Source organism: Salvelinus alpinus, chromosome 18 (assembly GCF_045679555.1).
Source record: "Salvelinus alpinus chromosome 18, SLU_Salpinus.1, whole genome shotgun sequence".
Classification (NCBI taxonomy): Eukaryota; Metazoa; Chordata; class Actinopteri; order Salmoniformes; family Salmonidae; genus Salvelinus; species Salvelinus alpinus.
This window is the reverse complement of record NC_092103.1, coordinates 10107957-10131596: the sequence shown is the minus strand read 5'-3', so window position 1 is coordinate 10131596 and position 23640 is coordinate 10107957. Positions and strand designations below refer to the sequence as shown.

The 23640-nt window shown below is 41.4% G+C and overlaps 1 protein-coding gene across 1 annotated transcript in view; it reads left to right on the top strand.

Moving 5' to 3' along the window:
• Positions 1-23631, top strand: part of camk4 (calcium/calmodulin-dependent protein kinase IV) — a 33412-nt gene extending 9781 nt beyond the window's left edge. Inside the window, exons 2-11 of the mRNA XM_071349982.1 lie at positions 13646-13724; positions 13834-13896; positions 14007-14089; positions 14195-14267; positions 17023-17113; positions 17383-17457; positions 17821-17896; positions 18544-18670; positions 19567-19719; positions 22034-23631. Of these exons, the coding sequence (XP_071206083.1) occupies positions 13646-13724; positions 13834-13896; positions 14007-14089; positions 14195-14267; positions 17023-17113; positions 17383-17457; positions 17821-17896; positions 18544-18670; positions 19567-19719; positions 22034-22198 (985 nt within the window). The 3' untranslated portion in view covers positions 22199-23631. The remainder of the gene's footprint in view (positions 1-13645; positions 13725-13833; positions 13897-14006; positions 14090-14194; positions 14268-17022; positions 17114-17382; positions 17458-17820; positions 17897-18543; positions 18671-19566; positions 19720-22033) is intronic.
• Positions 23632-23640: the final 9 nt, after the last annotated feature.

The following is a 23640-nucleotide window of genomic DNA, read 5'->3' as shown; positions in this document are numbered from 1 at the left end:
ACCAGACATGTTACCCATTGAGCATGTTTGGGATGTTCTGCATCGACGTGAACGACAGCGTGTTCCAGTTCCCGCCAGTATCCAGCAACTTCGCACAGCCATTGAAGAGGAGTGGGACAACATTCCACAGCCCACAATCAACAGCCTGATCAACTCTATGCGAAGGAGATGTGTCGCGCTGAGTGTTAGGAGAATTATGTTCTCATGTTCTTTAACCAATTCAATTACTCAGTCTGCTATATCAGGATTTGTAGGATACTGATAGAAATAAAAACAGACAGAGGCCCAGTCTACAATAGTCAAATGTTTATTCACGGGAACGTTCTGCCTATCATTTCCTGTACATTGGTCTATATACCTCACATTTCGTCATAAATGTCCCTCCTCTCAGAAACAATGACAATATAGTTCACAAGTCTTCTTCTCATACATTGTCTGACACCTGTTATACAATCTACTACAAGCCCAAGGTCTCTCCCCTCCCTGGGTGGGGACAGAATGTCCTGAAAGGAACACAGTAGTAGAGCTTGTCTGTCGATAGCTCCTCTTATCTCATACATTGTCTCACACTTGCACCCTGCTTACATACTAAAAAGGAACAAAAAGTCCGTATACTAGTAATGACTAAAACTACACACATCAGATTTAGATTTATGATTCTAATAAATTTCATACAATCATACAGTGACAGGGTAGAATCCTGTTAGTTATAGGTCTACGTTAAATGTGTACATCATTTAGTCATTATTCATAAAAAACCCATAACAATCCACCCTATGACTAAATATTATACACACAATCCCACATCTGTTTTTATTTGAAATATCAATTATACCCCAAAAAATCAACCACACAAAAAAACAATATATGTATTTACAATGACTGTTCTAGGCCTACATCAGAATCATAACTCTTCTTATCAGGATTTTCGTTTTAATCTTCATCAAAAAACAGTCTAAGCATCAACACAAGAAGAAACCTAAACATTAAAATGGTCTCATGTAACATAGGCTCCTCATAAGTGAAGGAGCCAGGTCCATCAACTAGGTCTGGGGTCATGTATTCATCATTCCACTGGTCAGAGCTCGGAATCGGTCCGTATCTCACCATCTGTTGCGTCATCGATTTCTCCAGAGTCCTGGAAATGAGACCTCTCACGCAACATCCGCAGAAAACTAACACAGTCACACAGGTGAAGGTTGCCCACAACACAGTGATCATGACATTTTTCCATTTCCAAAACACACTATCAAACCAATTCGTTAGAGCATGATCTACCCCAGAGTTCTCTGCCAATTCGTGAGCTCATGTGGTTAAACCAGCCAGGGCCTTGGTCACTGATCCGTCTGGAGCTGTGTTATTTGGGATGAAGGTAAGCACATTGTTCCAAATATCACGCAGACCCCTCCCTTCTCAGCTAATGACATATCTAATGCTATTCTTATTCTGCCATGCCATCTATTGCATCTCTAGTATAATTGATGACTCGCTGTTGATTATAATAGATATAATTGATTCCAAACCACATTCTTATTGAGAGTTGACCACCAGAAGATACTTGATTCCAAGCCAGCCCATATCTGATTCCTAGCTTTGGACTTATCAGGCACCCCCCTTGGAACTCCAATGCCATCAATGTAAATTCTATTGTTAAAAGATCCAGACGGAGCACTCCCTCTCTCTTTTCTACCTGGCTCTAGGTCTTTGTGTTTGATAAGGGTGAAGGGCATGCCTAACTGCACTAGTGCACAACTACCGGTCCAAATGGTAGGCAGGTTAGGCCCCAGCCTCACACCTCCACAAACCACCAGACATCCGTTCTAGGCCTTTTTATCTTACTAAAGTCCTCGGACTCAACCACCCAGTCAGGTCCCTCATTGTCTTGTCTGTTGTAACATTCTCTGTCCTATTGCATGTTCTTACTTCCCCTACGTCCCAGCCGTGTGTGATGTAGCGAGCCATACAATAATAATGTTCTCCTGTAACTGTGAAAGGGGGAAGTCTGGATGTAATGGGCACATGGGGATACAGATAATGCAGATCAATGCAACTGTCATTGTCTGGCTTCCCTGCCTTCATGAACAGCTTTACCATACAGGCCATTTCCCTGAGTGTATCAATTCCATCAAATGGAAAGGGAATGGTTGTCAACTGAGGTTTTGCTGTGGCGCAGGCCTAACATTCTTCTTTCGCTACTGATCTGGCTGTATACTGAATCCATTCTAACCATAGGTTAGGAACGCTATATATAATTGGGAACGCTATATATCATTTTATTATTATTTATTTATTATTATTATCCAATAGGCCACAAAGTGTCCTATCCCATCCCCCCTGTGATACATGGCGCCGCCCTTGTATCAAATCTAAACAATTCTCTGTCAAGTGTCTTATCTACTTTAAGAGTTATGTGTGCTGCTTTGTAACCAGTAACCTTTCTCTCCTTTTTTATTTCACAGGCCCTAGTCAATGCTACTATTTCGGCCTGTTGTGCCAAATAATTTCTGGGCTTTGTTTCCGTGTTTAACACCTTATTTCCAGAAACCAACTAAGCTTTCATTCCCCTTTTGTCTCCACTCAGTAACCGTGACCCATTCTGTGTCCCTCCTATCTTGCTGATTTCCTGGCCCTCCTTCCCCACCTTCTCCTCTCTGCTCCCAAACCTTCAAGGTCTCAGCAGTGCGGGGAGGGCTCCTCCGTCTGCCCTTTCTCCTATCTGTCGGTCGCACTTTCTCATAACAGTCTGTATCAAATATGGGTTGTTGCCAAATCTTGACTAAGTGTCTCACTGTCTGAACTCATAGATTTTGGAAAAATTACCTGTCTATGGTGGCCATCTCCAAAGTAATTACATAGGTTGATTAAGGTTATCTCTGTGTTCTCAATAATTCGGAATCAACACAAATGTCATTTATCCCTGTCCTGTTGGCCTTTTTTATGTTCTAAATACTTAACATAAGTCTATCATTAATCCAAGGCTATGGCATTTCTTTCTTCTCATTGGTTCAAATTACCACTATGTCAAAGAACTTTAAACTCGTTCATAATTATCAATTACTCAATTTACCTTAAAATCAGTATTACAAATGACCTTAAATTCATTATCCAAATGGCCCTCCCATGAGGCTGATCAGACCACAAAGGAAAAAGCCATGATAGAGGTCAAGAGTCATACCACCCTTTTACAGTCGTGTTACTCAATTTATATTATACAAATTAAAGAAAACCACTCAACCATTTTCTACATGTTGTATCCCAGATTCCCAGAACATTCCCTTATCAAAAGAATTCACGTGTTTAATTAAAACTCCGAAAATAAAACTTCTGATATTCCACATGTGTGTACCCCTTTAAGACATCGTGTCTCTAGGAAAATGGAAATCTCCTCAAACCCAAAGGCTAAAAACAAACATATCCAGGCCTTTGCAATTTTGGTAGAAACATGCCTCTGTCTCACTCGCTCCCTACAAGATAACACCCCCGGAAAACATTTCCAAAGAAAGACAATGAAGCATTCCTTTTCCCAGAAAAACCACTCTGTCAGACTACCCGGACTCAGAAATCCAACCGTTGACTACAAACAAAACCTGATAATCATTCCATTGTACTCCTTCCAATCATTAGTTTTAAATTTCCTAAATGGTCATATGTGAAACCCATTCAGTCCGTTTGCAGACAGTCTCCCAAAATTCTTAATAGGAATATCCTGCCATTAGATACCCACAACTGTGATTAACGTGCACTGTCCCTTTAAAATAAAATTAACTAACCTGCAATCCCCTTTACCGACCGGACATGGTTCCACGTAATGGAAACAGATTATAATGTTTAGAATACGTTAACTTCCTGTTCAAATTCACTGGTGTTACCTAAACAATCAAACCAAAAATCAATAACCGGGAACTATCACAAAACTTTTACGATTCAACTATTCAGACCTGAATCGCTTACAGCCAAATATAACCCAGCGCGCACAACCAACCAGTGATGCCCACCTAGCAATTTTGTTGCTAGATTTAGCATCTTTTCAGACTACCCTGACAAATGTAGCTACTTTTTGAAAATGTATTTGGAACTTTTAGCAACTTTTGAAAACTGACTCAAAGCTATAATGCACGCATTTTCCCTCTAAATGACACAAACAATTTTCTCTGTCCCACACTCAGTCACAACCTCATTGCCTGGCTGCAAAAGTGCATTGTGAGTGACGTCAGCAGCAGGCACTCAGCCCGTGCCCAGGCAGCAGCAATTTCAGCGAATTGCAAATCAATGTTGGCTGACTGCAACAGCAGACAAGCCAAACCCAAGGAATATAGTTGGTCACTGTACTCCAAAAGTTAAAAGTACCATGTACTTCGCTAAGTTTATAACGTATGTCAGTCAATCCATAAGAATAAAAACATTTCGATGGGTACAACTTTATCGCAATTATCTCTCCGTTATTATTTAGAATTCATCAGGTTTAGGTGACTGTCTCTTCTATGATTCAGTCATTAAAATACGACTCCAGTCTCAATACATTATTACATCAGATCATTTAGGCAACACAACGTATTACATCGAAATCGACTCGCTATTATTTAGAATGCATTAATCTTCCAATTTAACCTAAACAAGCTATTAAAACGTCCAGTTTATATCTTAAACAAACACTAACAACCGTAATCTTCCAGGCAAAACATATCAATATTTGAATTACAAACAGAATAGATTTTAGTCTATCGGTGCCTAGGCTGAGATACGAACCCGTGACTTCCGCGTGGTAGTCAAGAACAACCCTATTATTATAATTTTCTATAGTCGCAAACTCCGGCATGCACCACCCGAGACCATTCCCAGAAAATAGCCCTAATTTAAAGGTCCAAGCGTTTCTTTGTTTTTCCCCTTCTGTTTAAAATCTTTCCTGCTCTTTCCCCAAGAGCAGCGATGTAATGTCTGATCTTCCTTACTTCTCGTTTCCTTGAAGCCTCCTTTATGCTTATCTACAGTTACTCCGATAGTGACAATCAGGTACTGATCTCCTTTCTTTTCTATTCCTCCTCTGAGTCTGGCTGTAGGCACCTGACCTTTTTCTCTCTGATCTTGCCTTTGACCCTCTCTCCTATCCTTTCTGTTCTTTCTACAGTCTCGGTGATTGTGGCCCACCTTATCGCAGTGCATGCATGGTTCCTCACACTCATTAGCCAAATGTCCTGACTGGCTACAGTTGTAACATTTTCTGTTCTCGGGTTCTATCCATTTTTTTCCTTCTCTCTTGGGTCCCTTCCCCTTAAGGCCTCCTCTGTTCTCGGGTTTATCTGCCTTGTCTCCACAAACCCTATTTATTTGTATAATCATTGATTCCAGTTTTTCTATATTTAACCGTCAGTCAAATCCGTACTTTTTCCTCCATTTCGGGCCAAAATAGGTGTTTCTCTTATCTTTTCCCTGCATATATTTCTCATCTCCCGTTAGTTCCGGGACCTCCTTTGAGGATTTACTTCCCATGTTTAATAAAACCTTGTAGTTACTCTGACATTTCTCAAAATCTATGTGTATGTATTTCTATGATCTATGTATGTGCTCTTTTTTACCGTTATCCAATCACTATAGTTGTTATCACAATCTATGTGTGTGGCTCTTAAATTCTGATTAAATTACTCCTATGTGTGTCTCACTATTGGTGTGTATGTTGCTATCTCTTAACCTATGTGTGCTTTTCCTTTCTTGAAACTTTATCTATAGTGGTGTCGATCGGACATTAGGTCTCACCGTTTACAACCTATAAGCTATTTTCCCGGGGTCATAAATCCCTAGCCAGCAGCCTATTTTTCGGTTGTTGCTTGTTCTTTTAACGTCAATATCTTGTATCTCACTCCGCTATATTAGGTTTCCCTTCTTTCTTAATTTAAAAAAAACTTTATTTCAGTATTGAATAGGTTAAATTATCTTGTTCGCATAGAATTACCTCCCTATCTCTCCAAGCCTAGTTTATATCCTCTTAGGACTTTATTTTGGTATGTCTTATTGAATTGGGTCTCTGGCTAATTTACAGCATGTCAATTAACCATAAGTTATCCTATTTGTACAAAACGACCGTCCTATCTAACAACACCTATTTAGTATCCCTACTTAACAAACCTTGCAGGCCGTCACAAAGGTGGCCAGATCTATTAAGTTAGTTTTATTTCATGGTAGTGCACATGTACCTCAGGTCATTGCGAACCTGCACAATTAGTTAACTATCGACGTACACAAAGTGACGCTTGGTGATATCTTAAATCATTCCCCCCGAATTCGTGAATAAAGATTTACTGACCTGTCTTGTAGACTGGGAAAAGCAATGTAGGTTGGATCCCGTCACCGTCTCTGCCGACCTTAGGTATATACCGGCCTGTTATGGAACCCCAATATCAGGGGACAGGTCTTTAATTTACGGGTCAATGACCCGCCCGTGCACGGTATTTCGGCGTGGTACCTTCGGACGGCAGGGACAGATATTGGGATCCGGCTCGAAGGACCAATTGTTAGGAGAATTATGTTCTCATGTTCTTTAACCAATTCAATTACTCAGTCTGCTATATCAGGATTTGTAGGATACTGATAGAAATAAAAACAGACAGAGGCCCAGTCTACAATAGTCAAATGTTTATTCACGGGAACGTTCTGCCTATCATTTCCTGTACATTGGTCTATATACCTCACATTTCGTCATAAATGTCCCTCCTCTCAGAAACAATGACAATATAGTTCACAAGTCTTCTTCTCATACATTGTCTGCCACCTGTTCTACAATCTACTACAAGCCCAAGGTCTCTCCCCTCCATGGGTGGGGATAGAATGTCCTGAAAGGAACACAGTAGTAGAGCTTGTCTGTCGATAGCTCCTCTTATCTCATACATTGTCTCACACTTGCACCCTGCTTAAAAGGAACCAAAAAGTCCTTGTACTAGTTCTGACTAAAACTACACACATCAGATTCAGATTTATGATTCTAATAAATTTCATACAATCATACAGTGACAGGATAGAATCCTGTTAGTTATAGTTCTACGTTAAATGTATACATAATTTAGTCATTATTCATTAAAAAACCATAACAATGAGGCAAATGATGGTCACACCAGATACTGACTGGTTTTCTGATCCATGTCCCTACCTTTTTCTAAAGGTATCTGTGACCAGCAGATGCTTATCTGTATTCCCAGTCATGTGAAATCCATAGATTAGGGCCTAATGACTTTAAAACGGCTCAATTGACTGATTTCCTTATATGAACTGTAACTCAGTAAAATCTTTGAAATTGTTGCATGCTGCATTTTATATTTTTGTTCAGTGTATTTGTGCTGCGGGAAGTTGGGAATCACCACAGACTTTTGTGAGGTTTTATCGCCTGAATGCCGCTGCCCCCAGTGTATGTAGCACACAGTGTGCTTACAGCTGGGACAGGAGAAGGTCATTAGGCAGCACGCAGATTGCACAATACCCGGGTACAGCAGGTTTTGCTGTTCGGTTGGAAATTTGGGTAGTCTGCCGTGGGCCGTTTCATTTGGTGTCCGCTGGGGTCGGCTTTGAGCGTGATTTCATATCCCCATAGCTGTGTTGCACCAAGTTGACCGACTGAAAGGGAACGTACAGTTATGACCATACCTACTGTTCCCTGAAGGAGGGAAACGAGGTACAACACCCCATTTCCCTCCTTCAGAGATCAGTAGCTAGTCATAACTGTATGTTTTTTCCTGCTCAATTCACATGGTCTGGAATAACTACTAGCCCTAGTTATACCATCAGGCACATTTAAAGCTTTGAACTTCTGAGCGTTCTCAGTCAGAGTCCAGAGTGAGTCTAAGCAGACAGGCAGCAGCCCCAGATGAAGGCATATTGTAGCTGAATGTACTGTACCTTGTCTTGCTCCTGAGAGTAGCAGCAGCATCTCTTCTGGGATGACATAATGTTGTGTGAGTACAAAACTGAAACAAGAGCAGCTTGTGTAATATATAGGCAGGCAGCATTGAGCTGCAACAGCAGAGAGATGCCTTCACTCAGATGACTTGTTTCGTTGGTTTAGAAAAGCTTATTGTGATTACTGGGATTGGAAAAAGACCCCGAAGTTTTTAAATTGAAGTTAATTTGTTATTTCCGTCCATGTTGTGTATAGCCACGTGACAGACACTGAAACCTAGGCTCTTTGAGGACAACCTTCAGATGTGCAAAAATAGGAATTCTTTGCCATCTGAAAGAAGCTTGTCAATATCCTACATTGTTCTACATTTGTCACACTTCATGCTGGAGATGTTACACATGTGATTGGATTTTGCCTGTTACTTATTAAAGCGGACGAGGTCAGTGTGGTTTCCAGGGGAAAATCATATTGTGCCATTCAGAGTGCAGTTGCTTATTATTATTATTACCCTCCTCATCTGTGTCATCCTCTCCATGGACAGTTATCTTTATTCATCTAATTTGCAGCATATTAAGATTTTTGTAGAGAATTAGAGTAAGATGTAAAAGGACCCTTGAACACCAACGTGAAGTTCATAAGAACATGTCTAACTGGGTGTCAAATGAAAGCTAAGAGTTAATTAAAAAAAATAATAAAGGCATATATAACATTTGGAATAAGCAAAGGCTTTGATTTCTGGTCAAACAGATGGAAAATAAGTCCTAAGGTATTACAAATACAGCAAAACACAATAATGTTGAATTAAAGACCGCTGCCAACTAATATCAATACTTATATTTAGTTTTGGTGAAATGTTTCTGCCATCTGTATGTTTAACTTCTCTGCGCTACGGATCCCTTTTACGGGATCATTTTCCTAAACAACCGCTGAATTGCAGGGCGCAAAATATTACTAAAAATATTTATAATCATGAAATCACAAGTGAAATATACCAAAACACAGCTTAGCTTGTTGTTAATCCACCTATCGTGTCAGATTTTGAAAATATGCTTTGCAGCAAAAGCAATCTAAGCTTTTGTGAGTGTATCAATCAATGCTAGAACAGCTAGCCCCAAATTAGCATGGTCACGAAAGTCAGAAAAGCAATAAAATTAATCGCTTACCTTTGATAATCTTCGGATGTTTGCACTCACGAGACTCCCAGTTACACAACGAATGTTCTTTTTGTTCGATAAATATTACTTTTATAACAAAAAAACGCCATTTGGGTTGTGCGTTATGTTCAGAAAACCAAAGCCTCGTTCCGTTCGGCGAAAATTCCAAAAAGTATCCGTAATGGTCGTAGTAACATGTCAAATGTTTTTTATATTCAATCCTCAGGTTGTTTTTAACAAACATAATCGATAATATTTCAACCGGACCGTAACCTATTCAATCAGAGAGAAAAAGAAAATGGAGAGCTACCCTCTCGCGCGCAGGAACTAATCAGAGGACACCTGACTAGTTTTGAAAAATCTCGATAATTTTTCAAAATAAAAGCCTGAAACTATGTCTAAAGCCTGGTCACAGCCTGAGGAAGCCATTGGAAAAGGAATCTGGTTGATACCCCTTTAAATGGAAGAAAGGCGGGCCAGGAAACACAGATAAAAAAATTGAAATTCCTTAACCAACAACCTACATATCTTTAATATATTTAAACATTTCTCTCCCTCATGAGGAGGGAGGATAATGAAAGTTCACAGAAGTAACAAGTAAAGGTAGACCTGTCAATTAGTTAGTGTTTTTACTGATATCAAATTTGTTTATTAATTATTAAGTGATTAAAACTCAAAATGCCATTACCAAATCGGTAACGGAATTTCCGAAGACGCGGTAACGGAATTTCTGCAATTGAATTGGTTGCAATGGAAGTCATAGTAGTCCCAGACCACAGTTGGGTTCACAAGTTTGGACAGCACAGTACAGAACAGCACAGAGTGCAGTAAAGAAAAGTAGAGTTCAGTAGAGCACACTAGAGTTGAGTAGACTGTACTGTACTGCACTGAACTCTACTATACTATATCACTCGCTGCTCCCGAGTGGCGCAGCGGTCTAAGGCACTGCATCTCAGTGCAAGATGCGTCACTACAGTCCCTGGTTTAAATCCAGTCCCTGGTTCGAATCCTGTATCACATCAGGCCGGGATTGCGAGTCCCATAGGGCGGCACACAATTGGCCCATCGTCGTCCGGGTTTAGCCGGGGTAGGCCGTCATTGTAAATAAGAATTTGTTCTTAACTGACTTACCTAGTTAAATAAAGGTGAAATATTATTTTTTTACAATTAAATACTCTTCTGTACTGTGTGGTACTTTACTCTACTGAACTCTACTATGTTGTACTTTGATGTCCAAACTTGTGAAACATAGACGTCTATGATTTGTTAGGATTTGGTCTTGTCTGGACCAATCAAATTGAGGCAGAGGTCATTAAAATAATAGCCAGTTTGTAGAATAATACCCAAATATGCAATGGAGGATGTTACATATTTATACCTTTGTGTACCTATTTAGGATACATCATGAAGAGAATGACATTCATATCCATAATTATACATTTCTGTAGATCAAGAAAGTATTGTTGCATTTGGCAGCAAAATTAAATGTCATCATTTATGGGAAAAGCTATATGAGCTTGTGTTGTTCATTGATACTAAATGTTTTAGTATCAATGATGTGTTTGTCTTAGTGCTGTGGTTGGATATGACCATTCCAGAGTGAATATGATCCATTAGTCAATTAGTGGAATTCATCACTGATGATCTGGGATGGAGCTCTCTGGCCTTGATGTAGAAGACCCATATGTTAATTAAATCCCACAACTGAATCTGATGATAGCAGTAGCTAATTTCCCTGTGTGTGTGTGTGTGTGTGTGTGTGTGCGTGTGTGTGTGTGTGTGTGTGTGTGTGTGTGTGTGTGTGTGTGTGTGTGTGTGTGTGTGTGTGTGTGTGTGTGTGTGTGTGTGTGTGTGTGTGTGTGTGTGCACATTTAGAAATAAAGGTGGTCTCTACAAACTAAAAGGGTTCCTCGGCTGTCCCCATAGAAGAACCCCTTGAAGAACAATTTTTGGATTCCATGTATATCCTTTTCCACAGAGAGTTCTACATGGAACCCAAAAGGGTTCTATAGGGACAGCCGAAGAACCCTTTTGGAGTGCAGGACAGACCAGGGTCTGGATATATGCAGATCTCTGTACAGCTTTATAAGCAGATCTCTTTTGCCCGTCCCTCTTGAGCTTAGTGCTAGAACAGACAGCAACATTCTCAGGGTGTCAGCCTCCGAGGCTAAATGGTCTAGCATCTTGACTCATATGCTGTGTGTACAATGACTTTAGAATGAAATAACGCTTATCTCTCCAAGAGTTGAGAGGCTCAACACAATGCTATATAATTAAAGTGTGAAATCAAGGAATAAGGACGACAGAAACAATGCAGGGAGAAGTTGAATTGGGAGGTGGATTTATAAAGTGGATTATTAACACATGCGTTGACTAAAATAAATGAATGGAATAAATTGGTAGTTTATTCAAGAACTGACTCAGATATTTAGACAGATTTTGTTAGACAATTACGTAAGGAGGGCACATAGTAGAGTATAGGCCTAACTATGTATTGATATAACTTTTGCAGTTCTTCATTGTATCGTGGCCTGTCTGTGTGTTTCAAACTCTTACTCCTCTGCCAATTAATGGCCATTTTGACGTCAGATAGGAAAGTGGTCATTACACGTGCTCTCATACATCACAGAGAAGAAAGCAGGGCAAAGTCATAAATATAGATCCCTCTTTTCTGTACCACATTAAGATTTAATGATTTAATGAAATGAGGCATTGTAGAAATTACAGGGAGGGATCCAAAGTGGAGCGAGGAGGGTACACTAGGATGAGGTCATCTAGTCAACCTGATAACAATTTAATGATATTTTGTTATTAGTGTTAATTAGATTTGTGTTATTTGCTTAGGTAGGCCTTTGCCTTTGCCCCTGAGCTGCACAACAATAGTGTACAGTCCTTTGCCCCTGCACAACAATAGTGTACAGTCCAAGTCTAGTTTATCACTTGAATTCTCTCTCCTAAGACTCTTGGCTGTTGTTGTGGTTGGATTGAAGCTGTGAGCTGGCTGTCATGCCTGCCTTATGTCTGCTCACATGGACCTGCCGTGAGGGTATTTCCCACAGGAGGCAGGGAGGGAGAGGGAGGGAGAGAGAGAGAGACAATGTGGGAGATGAAAAGAGAGGGAGGAGGTTTGGGTGAGAGGCAGGGAAAAGAGAGAATGTGTGGTAGGGGCAGAGAGGATGTGTGTAGGAGTAAGAGAGAGAAAGGGAGAGAGGGAGAGGGAAGAAAGAAAATCTGTTCGGTATTTCTGGTGTAATGGTGAGTATCGAGGTCTGGACACCTAATGAGAGCCCAAGTGCTTTCCTCTGAACACAGAAGCTGCTTCTCTCTCTCTCTTTCTCTCTCTCTCTTAATCCCTCTCTCTCTTTCTCTCTCTCTCCCTCTCTGCCTCTTCCCTCTCCCCACTAATTTGTAAGCTGTGCTACCAAATCTGATTTATTTGCACATTGGAGGCGCTCCAATAGCCTACCTTTCTATATACTGCAGGCAGCACAGTATGTATCCCTCTTGCTTTCTTGAAGCCATTATAGCAATCTTCTCTTTTAAAATGTCATATCAACTCCTCTGACAATAGCAGGGTCATGTTGTACCTGTAAAAGATGTCATATGCAAAGTGGAGCTCTATTCAGAACTAACAGTACTACTTATGTTTGAATAAATACAAAGTAGATCTTTAGTTGGCTTTGTAGCTCAGGGCCCTTATTTCAAAAGTGCTTATCTAGAATCATCCTCCCCTGTCCATATAACCATATTCCGCACTCCTACTCTGGCAAGCCCAGGGCTTTTAATTACAAAGGAAACATAATTAATGACCCCGAGCCAGTGGCCAAGGTGACCGAACCGCTGAACACATGACAATGTAAAAATCGAATCAAATCAAATTTTATTTGTTACATACAACAAGTGTAGACCTTACCGTGAAATGCTTACTTACAAGTCCTTAACCAACGGTGCAGTTCAAGAAGAGTTATGAAAATATTTACCAAACAAACTAAAGTAAAACTTAATGATGGTGTTGTATTCGTGTTTGGCCACGCAGTCGTGGGTGAACAGGGAGTACAGGAGGGGACTAAGTACACATCCCTGAGGGGCCCCAGTGTTGAGGATCAGTGTGGCAGACGTGTTGTTGGCTACCCTTACCACTTGGAGGCGGCCCGTTAGGAAGTCCAGGACCCAGTTGTTTAGTCCCAGGGTCCTTAGTTTAGTGATGAGCTTCGTGGGCACTATGGTGTTGAACGCTGGCTGAGCTGTAGTCCATGAACAGCATTCTTACATAGGTGTTGCTTAAATCCTGAAGGAATATAGGCCTAAGCTCCATGTTTGCCTACTACTGTTATAATTTATAGGCCTATGGGATTGTGGTGTAATTTGTCTACCTAGCGCTCAGATTTGAACGCGTCAGTGCAGAGAAAATACAGCATTGAGTTTCTTTGGAAGAATTGCCAACTGACGCTTCAGACAAACACTCTAGGCACTGTACGCAGCCATAATAGAAGTAAAGAAAAACCTCATCAAAGCCTATTCACCATTTCCTTGCGCTGTTTGCACATCGTGTCCCTACCCACTTGACAGTTGCTCTTGTATCTTAACTGTGTATTCCCTCTGCATTTAGGGGAGCGACATCCGTGGTGTGCAGATGTCGACAGAAGGGAACACAGAAGCCGTTTGCGGTGAAAACGCTGAAGAAGACCGTACGTTCTCGCTGTATATTCGCCGTAGAGTCTTAGTGTAGTCATTTTACCCAGAGACTACAACACACTAAATGTCTTTCCTTAACCCAGTTCTGTTTTGTTTCTGCAGGTGGACAAGAAGATAGTAAGGACAGAGATAGGTGTTCTACTTCGACTCTCTCACCCAAACATTGTGAGTGTTCTACAGCACTTTTGGGCTGTCCTTGCATAGAATTAACGATTGCTGTTGTGTTTTTTTAAATTAATGCGGAATTTATGTTTGTTTTGTTTTACTTCTTCCAGATCAAACTAAAAGAGATATTTGAGACCCCGTCAGAGATCAGTCTGGTCTTAGAGCTTGTGACTGGAGGAGAGCTCTTTGATAGGTTAGTTAACTGCCCTAATGGTCACACACACACACACACACACGCACACATACTCTCTGTACCATTCCTCTGTTACAACAATCACAACACATGTTGTTCTCTCAGGGTTGTAGAGAAGGGCTTCTACACTGAACGGGATGCTGCTGATGCTGTCAAACAAGTACTAGAAGCCGTTGCAGTGAGTTGACTTCCTTCCTCTGACACCTGTCAAAAAGTAGGCAAATGTCTAGCAAACTCTTGACATACTGTAAAACCATCACACATTCACTCCGCCTGTCTCCTTTTCTATACATTATAAAGGACAAAAGGGAAATAGAAAGCTTTTTCCGTAATCAAATCCCAAATTCACTGTCATTTGAACCAGCACTGTTGGATCAACAGTGGACACGGTTTAAGTTCACTTCATTGAGCTATCGCATAACCAAGCGTTCGTCTCTCACTGAGCTATCTTTGACATCTTATCCCCATGGACCGAGCCATATGGCATTAACTTGTTAGTGTCTTGTAAGAGATCTCCTTCCATTATCCTCAGTTAGCAACAAATTGATGTTGCCAAGGAGATGAAATAGTAAGACAGGGAATTTTTAACACATCGAAACCAGCCTAGGACTTGGTGTTGTAGTCAGTTTACATGATGCAACAGCTGCTGTTTTCCCAACGGGTCGGCTCAGGAGAGGGCAACAGGGCTTTTCTTAAAGTTTCCTCGTGTTGTTGAGCAAGTGCTGAGAAAGTGTTTGTTCCGTGTTGATTTGGAGTGATTTCTTTACATTGTACACGGTCACTTGAAAGACAGCAGAGAGCTTCTGCAGTCTGTGTCACGTGACAAACTCCTTCTGGATATCTAGCTAACGTCCCAGTGGAGCATTGCGGTAGCCTCATTTCCCGCCAATCTCACTGACACATCTACACTTAAGTCCCCACTCTGTTTGTGACCGATTCCTTCGTTATAGGCAACTCATTAGGTGTTATCTTAGCATCACAATTTGTTGATTATTTTGGACACGTTATGCTGTGATAGCGGAGAATCCAGAGATTCTTTGTTACGTTTTTTACTATGTCAAAAGACGGTGTTAGGCTAATGTTCTTGATATTGATATTTTACCTTTGAGAGCCTATGCATCTCAAAATATTATTTGTCCTCCTTGGCCAAATACATCGGCTAGCCCACCTCTCAGGTAGGCCCTGCTTTACTTTCTCTGGCAGAAGAGCACCGCAGTCAATGAGAATACACAGCTGTGTCGTTGGGTTACAGTACTGTACAAATAGCTTTTTTTTTTGTGGTGCGATGGCATCCGTGGGAAGCCTGGGATGTGTGCGGTGTGTGTGTGTGTGTGTGTGGTGGGGGCTACTGTCTTCGCTCCTTTCCTCCTTCTCTTCTTCCCTCCTTTCATCCCTCCCACCGGATGAGAGGAGAGGAGAATTCCCCTCTGACATCATAGAGAGGTCAGACCGGGGGAGGGGGGTCACAATACATAGTGTGTGGGGAGAAAATGATGCCTTCGTTCACTGTGAACAACATCTATTCAACTCTGTCATTCCCAAGCAGAAAATATGTCTGTTTTGTTGCGTAATAAGTGTGGCTCTTTCAGTGCGAACCTTGATGCTTAGAAATGTATTGTCAGTGCCAGTGGAATGGAATGTGGTTTTCTTTAACAGCTTGATGTTAAGAGTTTACACAAGAAACTAGGGATTTGGATATACACCCACCCACAGTGTGCAGATGATATAAAGTTCTACAATAGGTTGCTTTACATTTACATTACATTTACATTTAAGTCATTTAGCAGACGCTCTTATCCAGAGCGACTTACAAATTGGTGCATTTACCTTATGATATCCAGTGGAACAACCACTTTACAATAGTGCATCTAACTCTTTTAAGGGGGGGGGGGGGTAAGGAAGGATTACTTTATCCTATCCTAGGTATTCCTTAAAGAGGTGGGGTTTCAGGTGTCTCCGGAAGGTGGTGATTGACTCCGCTGACCTGGCGTCGTGAGGGAGTTTGTTCCACCATTGGGGTGCCAGAGCAGCGAACAGTTTTGACTGGGCTGAGCGGGAACTGTACTTCCTCAGAGGTAGGGAGGCGAGCAGGCCAGAGGTGGATGAACGCAGTGCCCTTGTTTGGGTGTAGGGCCTGATCAGAGCCTGAAGGTACGGAGGTGCCGTTCCCCTCACAGCTCCGTAGGCAAGCACCATGGTCTTGTAGCGGATGCGAGTTTCAACTGGAAGCCAGTGGAGAGAGCGGAGGAGCGGGGTGACGTGAGAGAACTTGGGAAAGTTGAACACCAGACGGGCTGCGGCGTTCTGGATGAGTTGTAGGGGTTTAATGGCACAGGCAGGGAGCCCAGCCAACAGCGAGTTGCAGTTTACAAACAGGTATCATTATCAAGGCAGTGAGCCATAGACTTGTCCGAGTAGGTCTACATCCATGACACAACAAAGTCTGAGAACACGTTGCTTTCCCTCACTCAAATCCCACCTTTGTCTTTCCAATGACCAGCGTTATCAAGGCAGCTGCCTTGTGCTGTTGTTTTCTGTGACTGTGCAGAATTCCATGGCCCACACTGCCTTGTTTGATGAGTTACTTTGGTAGCAAAGGTGAAAGTCCTCGCTGAACCCCGAAACCGTTTAAAACATGCTTACACCCAGTACACAGTATCATAGAACATTGTTTAACAGTGTAAAACACTACATTGGCAACAGTCAGAAAGAGGTTGTGAAAGATCGTTGAACTTTGCATTTTGTTTATACATTTTTAACAGTGCACTATAGTGCAGGAATGTTACGGTTCTGCGTAGGAAAGGAACTGTGGGGGTAGATACCGCCCCAAAATCCCTAGCAGTCCAGCTCCATACTCGCCACCAGACAGATCAATAACACTATATGTGTATAGGAGTCAGTCAGTTATGCTGTTGTCTTGTGTCTTTGGGCAGTACCTGCATGAGAACGGCGTGGTGCACCGAGACCTGAAACCCGAGAACCTCCTATATGCCACCTCAGCACCAGATGCTCCCCTCAAAATAGGTGGGTGCGTAAGTCAATACACTGTGGGATTCACTACGATTATCCCACAGAACATCCATTGAGCCTGAACAGACTCTGCTGTGCTATCAGATACAGAACTGAGATAATTGGGGAATCAATGCCAAAGATTCTATTCTTTTGTTTTGTTTTCCATTCTATTGTACCAGTGTTCTATTCTAATCTATTCTACTATTTTATTATAATACCAGATCATGAGAACTTCCAGAAATAGGCATGATCTCTAATATAGCTCTCTTTCTTTTTTGCAGCTGATTTTGGACTGTCAAAGATCATCGACGATCAGGTCACAATGAAGACAGTTTGTGGTACACCAGGATACTGTGGTGAGTTGTAACCGATGACTGTGATGCTATTTAATTCACTTGGAACAAAATAATAGACAGTGCAATTTCAGACATAGCAGATTGTTGTTGTTTTGGTCATGCATGCTTTACCTGCCAAGTTTTGAGCAGAGATAAGTACCCTGATGATAGTTTGCACTGTATATTGTAATATTTATCCACATACTACATAGTACGTTCTTCCTTGGATAAATTAGTGAGTAAGAATTCCTTACTCTGTTTTTCATCTCTGTTTCTCTCCCTCCTCCACGTGTTGCCTCTCATCCCCCCCACATCCTGTGCTTCTCTTTTCCCTCCCTCCCTCCCTCCCTCTCTATCCTTCCCTCCCTCTCGGCCTCCCTCCAGCCCCAGAGATCCTGCGAGGATGTGCTTATGGACCTGAGGTTGACATGTGGTCAGTGGGCGTTATCACGTACATCTTGTAAGTGACACCAGCCCCTCAAAAGTGTACTGGAACCCTGAATCACGTCATTGAAAATACATCAGTTCATTTTGACACCGAACAGTTTTGTTATTTTGTTAGCAGCAAACAACAACAACAAAATGCATCAATAATTTGTGTTCTTTATTTGATAAGAGGAAGTACAGACCTTTTTTTAATTGCATTTTTAGGCCATTTTGGTTTCTGGATCGAGGGTGTTAGTGCATTCATGTTAAAGAGAAGCTGAGTGTTTTTTATCTCCTCACGTACTGATTGGTATACATAGTATGTGGGTGTGAGTTCCCCATTATACAGCAAGCAGGGAAATGGTAGTGCAACTGCAAGCAACAGCATTCAGAAGAAGCACAGTGGTATACAGACTACTAGTTAACTAATATTAAACTGTAAAAAATTACATATTTTGAAGGCACATCAATATGAGAGAAAAAGAGAGTGTGTGAGTGTCTTATTATTTTGTCCAACATTTAAAGGCAAACCTATGTGCGAGGAGGATTGCATCTCCAATAGAGTTGTAGCTCAGGCCCCTGCGGCTGTCAGAGCCTGTCAGACTGTGCCAGCCAGTGAATCAATAGACAGGAGCTGTCTGTGGTTGATGTATACCACATTTTTCATCCTCCCTCTGACAGGCTATGTGGCTTTGAACCGTTCTTCGATGATAGAGGGGACCAGTACATGTTTAAGAGGATCCTCAACTGTGAATATGAGTTTGTCTCCCCCTGGTGGGACAATGTGTCCCTCAACGCCAAGGATCTGGTGAGTTCTATTTATTGTTACCAGGGGTCCAGAGGTTACCACAGTTCCGCTGCCGGGTTGACATTTCCCCCTGGTACTTAGACCTAATTGATAAATCAGTAATTGGTGGAGAATGCAAACCTAGAATGCAAACCTAACCAGCATGAGGGTTCTCTTCTTGCCCTGTCGACTGCTGGCTTGGCTTCTGAAAAAACATAGTGTGCTGTACTTCCAGAATGCCCTTGCAGACTTATATGCCTGCACTTTAGCATCCGATCGGTTAGACCATGGGTTAAACAATGGCGAACGTGCATAAAGATGGCAGAATTCCAATATGACGTCATTGTTTTAGCACTGTCAACACTGAGTTTTTAAACTACGGCACGCGGTATGGTTCAATGTGCCAATAAATCAGCACAATCCTACTTTTTTTGGTTTTTCAAATTGCAGCCGTCTTAGAGATGAAATTGGGATCATTTATACTCTGCTAATGACCATACAAAAAAAAAGAATAACAGAGAGCAATGTACAATAAGGTGAACTTAGCAAAACAAGGAATTTGTGGTAAGTGCATGGAGCGCCATCTTTATGCACCTCTGCTTTTGGTTAGGCATATGGTTGCGTGCTGCATTGTAGCATTGGGTCAGGTGAACTGTTTCCCAGCTGAAGGGTCAGTGGGAGTGTGTCCATGTAGGTGTGTCTGATTTCTAAAATAAGATAAAAAGGAGGGTAACTAGACTACATCCATCTCCGACTGTATTTCTGTATTTTATCTACAAATTATGAACTGGGCCGACTTGTTATTGGGACCAAAAAAAACTGCATAAACAGCATCCAAGCAAATAATGAATTCAGACTCACAGTCTCAGTGACCCAGTTACTAACCATATGCTACTTTATGTGCTGCTGTCCTGTAGGTGAGAAAGCTGATTGTCCAGGATCCAAAGAAGCGGCTAACGACCTTGCAAGCACTGCAGCACCCCTGGGTGACTGGGAAGGCAGTTAACTCAGCCCATATGGACACTGCTCAGAAGAAACTGCAGGAGTTCAATGCACGCCGAAAACTCAAGGTAGATACAAAAACAAATCCTCTGTCGTTTTTTTGTACAGTAGTTGAGGGCAAGTGGTACTATGTGTAATTTATTGATGTCTCGCCATTTTAAAGTAATGATTGTGTGCTTGTGTCAATATCCTTTGATTGAATACGGTTGAAGTCGGAAGTTTACATACACTTAGGTTGAAGTCATTAAAACTCGTTTTTCAACCACTCCACAAATTTCTTGTTCACCAACTATAGTTTTGGCAAGTGGGTTAGGACATCTACTTTGTGCATGACACAAGTAATTTTTCCAACAATTGTTTACAGACAGATTATTTCACTTATAATTCAATGTATCACAATTCCAGTGGGTCAGAAGTTACATACACTAAGTTGACTGTGCCAGAAAATTATGTCATGGCTTTAGAAGCTTCTGATGGGCTAATTGACATCATTTGAGTCAATTGGAGGCGTACCTGTGGATGTATTTCAAGGCCTAACTTCAAACTCAGTGCCTCTTTCCTTGACATCATGGGAAAATCTAAAGAAATCAGCCAAGACCTCAGAAAACAACTTGTAGACCCCCACAAGTCTGGTTCATCCTTGGGAGCAATTTCCAAACGCCTGAAGTTACCACTTTCATCTGTACAAACAATAGTAGGCAAGTATAAACACCATGGGACCACGCAGCCGTCATACCGCTCAGGAAGGAGACGCGTTCTGTCTCCTAGAGATGAAGGTCCTTTGGTGCGAAAAGTGCAAATCAATCCCAGAACAACAGCAAAGGACCTTGTGAAGATGCTGGAGGAAACAGGTACAAAAGTATCTATATCCACAGTAAAACGAGTCATATATCGACATAACCTGAAAGGCCGCTCAGCAAGGAAGAAGCCACTGCTCCAAAACCGCCATAAAAACACCATACTACGGTTTGCAACTACACATGGGGACAAAGATCATACTTTTTGGAGAAATGTCCTCTGGTCTGATGAAACAAAACTAGAACTGTTTGGCCATAATGACCATCGTTATGTTTGGAGGAAAAAGGGGGAGGCTTGCAAGTCGAAGAACACCATCCCAACCGTGAAGCACGGGGTGGCAGCATCATTTTGTGGGGGTGCTTTGCTGCAGGAGGGACTGGTGCACTTCACAAAATAGGCAAATGGGTCTTCCAAATGGACAATGACCCCAAGCATACTTCCAAAGTTGTGGCAAAATGGCTTAAGGACAATAATGTTCAAGCTATTGGAGTGGCCATCACAAAGCCCTGACCGCATTCCTATAGAAAGTTTGTGGGCAGAACTGAAAAGGCGTGTGCGAGCAAGGAGGCCTACAAACCTGACTCAGTTACACCAGCTCTGTCAGGAGGAATGGGCCAAAATTCACCCAACTTATTGTGGGAAGCTTGTGGAAGGCTACCTGAAACATTTAACCCAAGTTAAACAATTTAAAGGCAATGCTACCAAATACTAATTGAGTGTATGTAAACTTCTGACCCACTTGGAATGTGATGAAAGAAATAAAAGCTGAAATAAGTCATTCTCTCTACTATTATTCTGACATTTCACATTCTTAAAATAAAGTGGTGATCCTAACTGACCTAAGACAGGGCTTTTTTACTAGGATTAAATGTCAGGAATTGTGAAAAACTGAGTTTAAATGTATTTGGCTAAGGTGTATGTAAACTTCTGACTTCAACTGTATATTTGGAATGCAAGCAGATACAAACATATACTGAGTATACCAAACATTAGGAACACCTTCCTAATATTGAGTTGCATCCCCCCTTTTGCGTTCAAAACAGCCTCAATTTATCGGGGCATGGACTTTACAAGGTGTCGAAAACGTTCCACAGGGAAGCTGGCCCATGTGTCAAGTTGGCTGGATGTCCTTTGGGTGGTGGACCATTCTTGATACACACGGGAAACTGTTGAGCGTGAAAAGCCCAGCAGCATCGCAGTACTTGCCACAAACATGTGCTCCTGGCACCTACTACCATACCCCTTGCAAATGCACTTACATCTTTTGTCTTGCCCATTCGCCCTCTGAATGGCACATACACAATTCATGTCTCAACTGCTTCAAGGCTTAAAAATACTTCTTTAACCTCTCCTCCCCTTCATCTACACTGATCTGAAGTGGATTTAACAAGTGACATCAATAAGGGATCATAACTTTCACCTGGATTCACCTCATCAGTCTATGTCCTGGAAATAGCAGGTGTTCTTAATGTTTTGTATACTCAGTTTAAATGATTGCTATAATCTGTTGATTTATCTGCATAGTCAGAGTGGGCCTGCACATTAATCCTAAACTATGTCAATGAATGATGTGTTTGTTGACAGGCTGCAGTAAAGGCCGTGGTGGCCTCGTCACGATTGGGCAGCGCTGGCAGTCACGGCCACGCTGACAACAGCAAGAGCAGCAACTGCAACAGCGCCACCAATCAGGAAGGGGCACAAGAGGAGCAGCCACGGAACGATCAGTCACAGATCCAGGAAGGATCCTAACTGTGAATCTCCTCTGTTGTTGCATGTCACCCTGTGAAGCCATTCTACCCTCCTGTTGGACTGTGAAGTGTCTGAGAGGAACCATATATGGTCTCACCTATACTGGAGATACTCCGCCTGGCTTTATTGCATGTGACTGATTAATTAAATGATGTACAACCATACTGACTCAGCACATTGCAACAGCATGCCACAAGTATTTGAAGTACACGTGAAATCAGAGTTTACGACTGCGCATGCCCATTTCTTAACTCACACAACAAGTAACTTCACTGGATGGTTTATCTATTCCATTATACCATGTCATAACTGCAAAATGACACCTAAGTGTTCACAGTATTAATTTGCCGGTTTATAAATTAATTCATAACGATGGTAATCATCATGATGCTCCGGTGGCAGAATATAATATAGACAGGAGAATTTATTTAGGTTGATTTGCAGTAGTGGTTGAGTAGGCTTACAGTATCTGTTTGGAGAACGGGTTGGACACATTTTTCAGATGGTCATAAACCTTTATTACAACTTCTAAGGAGAATGCCTTATTGTATCTTATTAACTGTGTTTTACACTCCTTTTGTAAGAAATATTTAGTATCTTGTTAAAGGTCCAATGCACCCGTTTTTATCAGAATATCAAATAATTTCAGGGTAACAATATCAATTAAAATGGTCGAAAGAAACAAATTGCTTCTTAGCAAAGACCAATTTCTCAAGCAAGAATTTTGCTAGGACTGTCTGGGAGTGATCTGAGTGGGGAGGGGAAAACTGAAAACTAGCTGTTATTGGTAGACAAAAGTGACGTTATTTAAAAGTGTAGAGTTGTTTTACCATTAAGAACTTTTTTTTTTGTATACCAAAATGGTTGTGTACAACTGAAAAGGCACCCCAGTTTTTTTTATTGCTAAATACACAATTTTCACGGAAATGGACGAGTAGATATTCAGTGCCAAAATTGGTTGAGTCTGTTGCTTTATTCGATAATATCCCACCTCTGTCATATACAATGGAAGAGGCTGTTTTCTTGGTGCGAAAATTTCTATATCATTAATCCATTAACTGACATGCCTTGTAGTGGAATGTTTGTTTATCTACAAAGAAAAAGGTTGGCTGTGTATTGAATTTTAGCATGATTTTGCCTGCAGTATAAAGGAATGTTGTGGATAATATATGAAATGTATTCAACAAGGGTTGTCCTTTTGCATGTGGGAACTGCTGCGGTTGGCTGTTAAAATGCCCATCACATGACAGATGTAATCTGTGTTAAACAGTGAAGTATTAGAGGCCTTCTGAAGGCCCCAAGACGTCAACTTGATATTCATTTTATATGCTCAAGGGAACATTTAATCATTCAGTGTTGTCTTAAAATGGTTACCATTAGGATTGATTTGGTATGGACTGCAGGATAAAAAATAAAACTTTATGAAGTTGTAAGTTTGAGTG